General features: G+C 41.1%; 1 protein-coding gene across 4 annotated transcripts in view; it reads right to left on the bottom strand.

Annotated features, from left to right (window-relative positions):
- CERS6 (ceramide synthase 6) overlaps positions 1-8217 on the bottom strand; it is a 360958-nt gene that overhangs the window by 85907 nt on the left and 266834 nt on the right. For all 4 annotated transcript variants that reach the window (XM_024122237.2, XM_024122236.2, XM_028478753.2 and 1 more), the window contains 2 exons: positions 3833-3883; positions 1490-1582 (listed from right to left, as the gene is read on the bottom strand). In XM_024122237.2, the coding sequence (XP_023978005.2) occupies positions 1490-1582; positions 3833-3883 (144 nt within the window). The remainder of the gene's footprint in view (positions 1-1489; positions 1583-3832; positions 3884-8217) is intronic.

The following is an 8217-nucleotide window of genomic DNA, read 5'->3' as shown; positions in this document are numbered from 1 at the left end:
CCAGCGCGTCCGGAGCCTGTGCTCCGCAACGGGAGAGGCCACAACAGTGAGAGCCCCGCGTACCGAAAAAAAAAAAAAACAAAGATGTTATGGAAAAAAAGTGTGTTTGAACAATGGTGAGAAGATATCTGTAACTAAGACATATGTGTGTGTCAAAAGAGGGAGAGAACGGTGGGCGATAAAACTAGAGAGGTGGGTTTGACTCATGGTGACAACACTGAATATCACTCCAAGTAGTTTGGCTTTGTCTTTAAGGTTTGAGAAACATAACTCTTAGATGGCAGGAAGACAAGAATGACTATTTAGATAGGAGTGCCATTTAAGAGGCCGTTGTAACAGATTAAGCCAAAGTAAAGAGGACTCTAAACGTGTCAGTGATACTAAGGAAGTAGGTACAAGGGGTGGCAAAGAGGAGAGCGAAGGAAAACTTCTAGCTTACATGACTGTCTGCGATAAAGATTACTGGAGGAAGAACAAGACTAGGGCAAGATGATGTGTTTGGTTGGGGGCACTTTAAGGTTCAGTCTCCTCATTCATAAAAGGAAAATAAATAATAAGTGATCAGTCTGGATCTTCAGGCTGTTGTGAGGATTAAATGATAAAATAACAAGAAGAACACAATACTATCACTTATGATTAGCTTTGTGGAAGTGTGGACCCAGAGAGGATTTGGGACAGGAGAGAACCATTTGGGAGTTATTGGTATAGAAGTTATGGTTGACAGTCCTAGAGGGTATGAACCTGGATCACCCAGGGAGATGACGTCCTGTAATCTAGGACCAGACCCTGGTGCACGCAAGTATGCAGAGCACGGGGGCACTGGGGTGGAGACCAGCAAAGATGACTTGAAGGAATGATCCAAATATGGGAATCTGGAGAAAATAGCTTCACGGAAACAAAAACAGGGAGTAGCCCGAAGTGCCAATTCTGCCCAGAAGCTGGTAGGACGATAACTAGAATGACTGAGTCTAACACTTAAGAGGTCAAGAGTACCCTCAGCAAAAGCTATTCCAGTGGAGGGGAGGGGTGAAAACCAGATCACAGTTCACTTAGGAATGCTGTGTTTTCCTAATGTATTTTGACATTAGATAACTCTTTAACTGGGGAGATCTTCATTCTGTGGGGCTGGAACACTGAGATTTTACTCTCTCCCCAGGAGCTACAAATAAAATTTTTCTTCTTTAATTTGGAGAACAAAGGGACTTGTGAATCAGACTGAGAGGAAATTAATGCTGTTAAGGTTCACTGTTATATTTTTTCATGGAGAAAAGAACACTAGGTTTGGTGGGGGGAGAGTGAAGAGACAATGGGAATAAAATATAAAACAGCACAAACAAAAGTAGAGAATTTTCTGTAATAATACCAAAAGTTGTACTAATGCAGTACTGATGGTAGAACAGAAGTGAGTGCCTTTGAGACTCTATATCCATCTGCCTAGGGCCATGAAAGACACCTGTTTACAAGCCCTTTACAACACACACACTCTTACCTTTCTTTTGATATCAGTGAACTGGGAAAACATTAAAGACCAATAAAACGACAGCTCCAGGATATAATAGTAGTGAAGGTCAGGCGTGAGTGGCTGAGGATCAAAGAGAAAAAGGCAAGATTAATAATTAATAGGAAACCAAATCTGTGTGTCAAACATCTCAAGCTCGGTACTGAAAAGTGACATGGTCTTACGCCTCCACAAATTCTGGCCCCATTCTCTCTGTGGATTAGGGAGCTTTGAAGGACGCCTATAATCCACAGCTTGATGTCATTAGCTTTGTTTCATCTCCAACCAAAAAAGTGACAATCAGTATGAACATTTGGCATTGGTACCCGATTCACCACTCATTTTAACAATTGCATTTATGGTACTTTGACATGAGTCTCTAAAGATCCCTTAAGGCAACCTGCAAAAAAATTCTAACACATACACAGAAAGAGTAACTCTGGACAACTCCTGTGAGATTCCACAGCACAGGGACCAGGGAAGGTGAAAGAAACTGGAGTACAATATTGGTCACTCAGACATAGTTTCAAATTCTCCCTTAATTGGAGTTTTCTTGTCTTTAGGAAATGTTCTGTACATTGTAAATAAAAAAAAAAAAAGATAATTCAAAAACATTTATTAAAAGATCAGGGGGACAAGGAAGCTGCTAAGAGACACCAGACTAGGCGCCCAGCCAGGGAATCTGAGTTTGAGTCCCCGCTCCACAGCTTAAGTAGGGCCTTCGTTTGCTTATTGGAAAATGGAGGTAACACCTGCTCTACCTGCCTCACAGGTCCAGGAATGGGGAGAAGCTCAGGGAAGCAGTGGAAGTCAGTAATATTTATTTTGCACATAAATCCATAAAAACAAAACAGAGTTTTAAAAAACCATTTTTGATGAGTTGTTTTAAATTGTTTCATTGGGTTGTAATGAAACAACTTGCTTTCCCAGAATGAATGAAAGACCTTTGAAACTCATTACATGAACACCTCCACACCACTGCACACAAGGTGTTGAAACTGAAATGCTTTGTAAACCAATAGCAGCATAATAAGTAACTTTTGCGAGAAGTCGGCAATCACTTAACTACCAACTCTAAGCATGGACATCAAGAAAAACAGTAGTCCCCCTCATTCATCTTTGTGAACAAAACACATGAGGACAGGATCCTCTCCACTCAGTATACCATTACAGGGCACAAAGAGAGGGGTAAATGACAATATTCCAAGTAGTTAAGATAGTAAACAGCAGTTGGACCTGTGAATTACAATTGTGTACAGTAAGTCATTGCTTTCAACGTTGCTTTAGTCTTGATCAGACAGCCCTGGAATGTTCAGCTCTCTCTGACCATGTCATGTTGCTGATTTAGTCTTTCTTAATTTGAATACACTACATGAAAGAGATGGAAATGCAAACTGGAATCCCCATTTCAACATGTCCCTAGCCTTGAACCTACCCGAGGGGTAGCCAACACCAGATCCTACCCCCCTGTTGCAACACTGTGTGTAATAGAGAAGTTGCAGGGCACACCTGCTCCCATTAACTTTGTTAGACCAAATGCCTCTAAAAAGACAACCCAAAGAATCCCAAACTCAAAAATCCAAATTGCTTAACACAATGTCCGTCTCTTTATTTTATCACTAAACTATCTGGTTGTATTTGTTTCTCTTAAATACTATATCCCAAATGAACTAGAAATTCTAGAAATGTTTCAGCAAGAAATTTCGAGAACAGTCCCAGCTTTGATATTCAAATAGTAACTGAGCTAGGGATGCTAATATTACTGAATTCATGGACAGAGGCAAAGGTATGTCTGTGGGCAGGGATCTGAAATGCTCCCTGTCTGGGATATGATTTTAATCTCATTTTCAACGATGCTATTTTTGTCTACATGTAATGGGACAAGCCCATTTTTCTGAGTTCAAGGAAATAGTGCTTTATTTACATCTTTAGAGGCTGCTCCTAAGCCACGAAGTGAACCAAACTCAGCACGCCAGCTCCAGCTCCTCACTTGAGCTCTGCCTGCTAGCTGCCGAGACAGGCCAGGGCTGTTATCCGGTCCTCAGTGACCAAAAGCAGACTGGCTGTTAGAAAAGGAATTATCCACCTACTGAAGTGATTGTATCTTACTCTCCAGCAAACGCACCTTGCACACTTCCTACATCTGCTCAAGCTTTGATTCTAACACAAACTACCTCTCTCACTAGGCTGTGTCCACCATCAAGCAGCAGGGGGTACGGCGGGGGGACAAGCAAAGTGGCTGCCCAACCTACTGGGACCTGCCTGAAACCATGACGCTTGACCTAAGAAAGGTACTTTACATGCGTAAAAACCCAGACGGTAATGTGTCCTTACCTGATAGGGGTAGTTGTACCAGCAGTGCCTTGTATTCCACAGCCAGGGGGTCTGAAAAACATGACACAGAAACACATTTCACATGTTTTGGAAAAGAAGTGGGAGAAGAGATGTTTATGACAGGTTCTGGCCCCCCAGTATTTGGGGATTTCAACAATCTACCTGTGTGAGAACTGAAGGACTCAGTATAATTAGGAATAGGAGAGCAAAGCCATGAGGATTCCATCATACATTCTCTCTGGGTAATCTTCTAAACTCAGCCGGCAGTATTTCAGGCCACTTCCGGGATAGAGTCCTAGCTGGTGTTTTTTTATATTTTGCTGGTCCTGTAGACACATCCCTGCTAGGTAACCAGCCTCAACAGCAGAGCCCTTCAAGTGTCTCACCAAGACCAGCTGCAAATCATCAATCTATTATCAATAAACAATGCTGACAGTTGGTGCAAATCTCCTTGAAACTCCTCCAACTCAATGTTTACAAAGCAACATTATTAATCAATTGTTTCACGCATTGAGTGGGGGTCAATAGCAGGCAGGTACTCTTATTTCAGTAGGACAGCTCTGACTAATTCCAGGCCTGAAGGAATTAACCCTTACAGTACACCCCACGCTCGGACTCATGGTCAAGGTCTTTCAAAGACAAAACAATCTTTCTTAATTTAACGGCAATCACTTGCCTTTCAGAGAGAACATCTAAGTATACACACAGACTCCAAACATCTGTAATAAACAGGGAGGGGTTGGTATGGATTTGAATAGAGAGCTGAACCATCCCATAATACCAGGACAAACTTTCTCATATTTCTGTATTAACTTTATCATTCTTTTTGAATTCCTGATCTATAGCTATCAGCACTTGGTGGTATATACATCTATACACATTTGATACACATCAGTATGTTTCTAACTGTTAAGAAACATAATCTATCATTAATACAATCTGTGTTTATATATCTCAAAATGATAATACTGTCATTGAGAGTTTAATGTCAGATATATTTGTACTGACCTAACCTCCGTATCTTGTCCCAGGCCCTGTAAGATCAAAAGTTGCGGGCTTCCCTGGTGGCGCAGTGGTTGAGAGTCCGCCTGCCGATGCAGGGGATGCAGGTTTGTGCCCCGGTCCGGGAAGATCCCACATGCCGCGGAGCGGCTGGGCCCGTGAGCCATGGCCGCTGAGCCAGTGTGTCCGGAGTCTGTGCTCCGCAACGGGAGAGGCCACAACAGTGAGAGGCCCGCGTACCGCAAAAAAAAAAAAAAAAAAAAAAAAAAGCTGCTGCCTCTGCGGTAGGATAATGTAATTGTCTCTCTGAAAGCCACAGAGATATCTTTCCACGCCCCCATGGTCCTCATCAGCCCTGCACCGATGCGGATGAGGATGAAGAGGATATTAGCTAGTATTTGTTGAGTCCTCCCTATGACCATACACTTTTTTTTGAGGGTTTTCCTTCATGATCTGTTATTTATTTAACCAATTAAAAAGTTGTTTCTCTTTAGACTGTCCCATATACTTTTAAAGGATCTCACATGTATGAACTCATTTAATCCTTACAGTAACTAGTAGTAGTATTTGCCCCATTTTACAGATGGGTAAACTGAGGCCCTGAGTCCGTAATTAACCATCCAGGTTAATTAGCGAGGCAGGGCCAGAGCTGGAAATCAAACTCAGACTGTCTGGTCTCAAAGCCGAACATAGCCACTGTGACCCTAACTTTGAGTCTGATAAAAACCGAACCAGGCCTCAGTTTAGGGAGCCAGGTTGAAGTAAAAAGCCATGCCATGCCCTAAACCTAATGATGTCCAGGGATCTTTACAATCCCCTTTCATTCAACCACTCCTGATTCTTCCATTTTTCCTGCTTTTGCCATTTGCTACCTGTGCTACGCTGTACGTATCACGTAATCTCTCTGCACTTAACTTCCTTGGTGCCTGAGTTGTCTGTCTGTCTGTGTCCTCCATTTCTCATGTCCATGACACTGAGGTTTATGAGTGACCGACCTCACAGGGTGATGGTGAGGATCAAATGAGAGAGCATGTATAAAATGCTGCAGAGGCTTCAGAAACTTAATAGGTTATTGACTTATATAAATGACATATGTCCATTGAGGAAGATATAGAAAATATTGAAAGTAATAGAAAGAAAAATAATTTGAATTCTCATCACTATTAACATTTTAATGTACATTAAATGTACAAAGGCCCCATTTGGGGCCTTTTTTTCTATATAATATAGATATACGTGCAGATATGGATAGATTTCTTTTTAAACACACACATATATGCATTATTTTTAAATGTGGGCACAACACAGCAAAATCTACTTTAGAGTACAAATGTTAGTTATTACCTTCCTCTCTGATAAAACTGTTTACTATCGCTACAATTAGCTGAAAGTCCCTGAGGAAAACATATGTCATATTCTTACGTTTATCCCTCCAGGATGAGACACTCAAGTTGACAGTTGAGCTTTCATTACTGAATGCTAATGAGAAGGAATGCAGAATGAAATGCAACACCTATAGAAAGCCTCGCAGTCTTTTTTTCTGAATGCATCAGTCCCAAGCCCACAGGGCATGTGCGTGCTTGCCTCTAAAGACACAGCAGAAATCTCTTCCACTACAGTCATCCTTCCCGTCACAGGCGGGAGAGCAAAGGTACGACTCCCAGTGACCCAGGAAAATCCATCATTTAGAGCTTCCCTTCCTCTGTGAGCTTCTTGGCTCCTTGGTTTTCTTCTAACACCCAGGCTTTTCCCTCGATGCATCAGATGTGCATCACCTAGACATGCTTGTATCATGTGCAGAAACCCGACTGACCTGCAGAAACAGTGGGTGAGTCTTTGTCTCTCAGTGGGTCCCGCCCACTTGAAGCAGGAGCAAAGAACACTGAGAATTTGATGGGGCTACCAAAGCCATAGCTCAGCCTGCAAGCTGGTTTGCCAAACATTTAAGTAAGCACTTTCACATACTTATTTCACAATGTGTGTTCACATATACTTCCTACTTTGACAAAACTAGATATTAATATCATCTTCTATGTGCTACATTTTTCTAGGATCTCATGTTATGGCTCCCAAAACTCTTCGAGACAGAACAAACACTGTCTTTCCCAATTTACAGATGAGAAGACAAGTCCATGAAATAGTGATTCTCCTAATTTCTAATAGCTCAACACTAACATATGAATCTGGATTGGCTGCTTATATTTAATGCATTAGGTGTAGCATCTTTAGTTTCAACTGATACCATAAACCTATTGTTTTTTAAATCAGTTTTTCCAGATACCTTTTTAAGAATCATTTCCATGTTCATTTGATATCAAAATCTGTATAGGTAGTAACATAATTAAGAACATAAAAAGCTGCAATATTTAGATGTCAAGAAAGAATAATGGTTATGAAAAAATACACTGAAAACCCTCATTTTAGAAGGATGGGCCTAGCATCTTCCTACATAATTAGAGAAAAGCTCTGTACCTAGGACAGTGCAAGGTGATTCAAGCACGTTTTCTGAAAACAGAAATGCCTTTTTTACATGGCATTACAATATCAGGGGACATTATCAACATTGGAAAATCCAAAAACCCAATGATTCTCAAATCTTGGCATTTCAATAACTTAAGATTCACTTTATTCTCCCTCAGACATATACAGTTAAATAATGATACGAAGCACTTTACAGATTTTACAGTATTTTATACATATTATCTCATTTAATTCTCACAGCAACATTGTAAGTGCTCAAGATAACATAGCGTGCAGGTACCATAAAAGACAAAGAATATGCTGCTGCGGAGGCTCCTCAAACTATTAAAACACAGGATCTGATTCAGTAGGTCTGGCTTGGGGCTGAGAGTCCACATTTTTAACAAGCTTCAAGGTGATGCTTGGACCCTGGACCACATTTTGAGTAGTAAGGTGCTAGAGGAAAGTAAGGAGGGTGATCCAACTTGGTATTTACCAGGTATAAGGCACCTTGCTAGGCACTTTGTTATAATATTTCACAATTCACTGTTAGGTAAATAAATTAATAAATTATTTCTAATCTTTACAATACCCAAATTTGAAGCAGAAATTGTTAGTAAAACACTATTTAGCTGGAGACAATGCTTCTCAACCAACTTCTGTGCTTGCTAGAACCACACATCTAAGCTCTGGTGGAAGAGATGTGAGCAGAATTGACACATGCCACTTTGGGATGCTGCCCCTAAGAGTAAATGTGAATGAGCTGTTCTCACCCTTTCTCCATTCCCATTGGAGGGAGATAATAAGAGCTGGAGCTGTCATCTTTCACCCTGGGATAGAAGTTTCTGTTGAAGTTGATGTTGGAGGCCTCCTACTAGTCCTGGTCTGCTTACCTCTGGATTATATGTTTGACACAGATAAAT

This window comes from Physeter macrocephalus, chromosome 2 (genome assembly GCF_002837175.3).
Source record: "Physeter macrocephalus isolate SW-GA chromosome 2, ASM283717v5, whole genome shotgun sequence".
NCBI lineage: Eukaryota > Metazoa > Chordata > Mammalia > Artiodactyla > Physeteridae > Physeter > Physeter macrocephalus.
The sequence above is the reverse complement of the archived record's forward strand: the minus strand, read 5'-3'. Positions and strand labels throughout refer to the sequence as shown.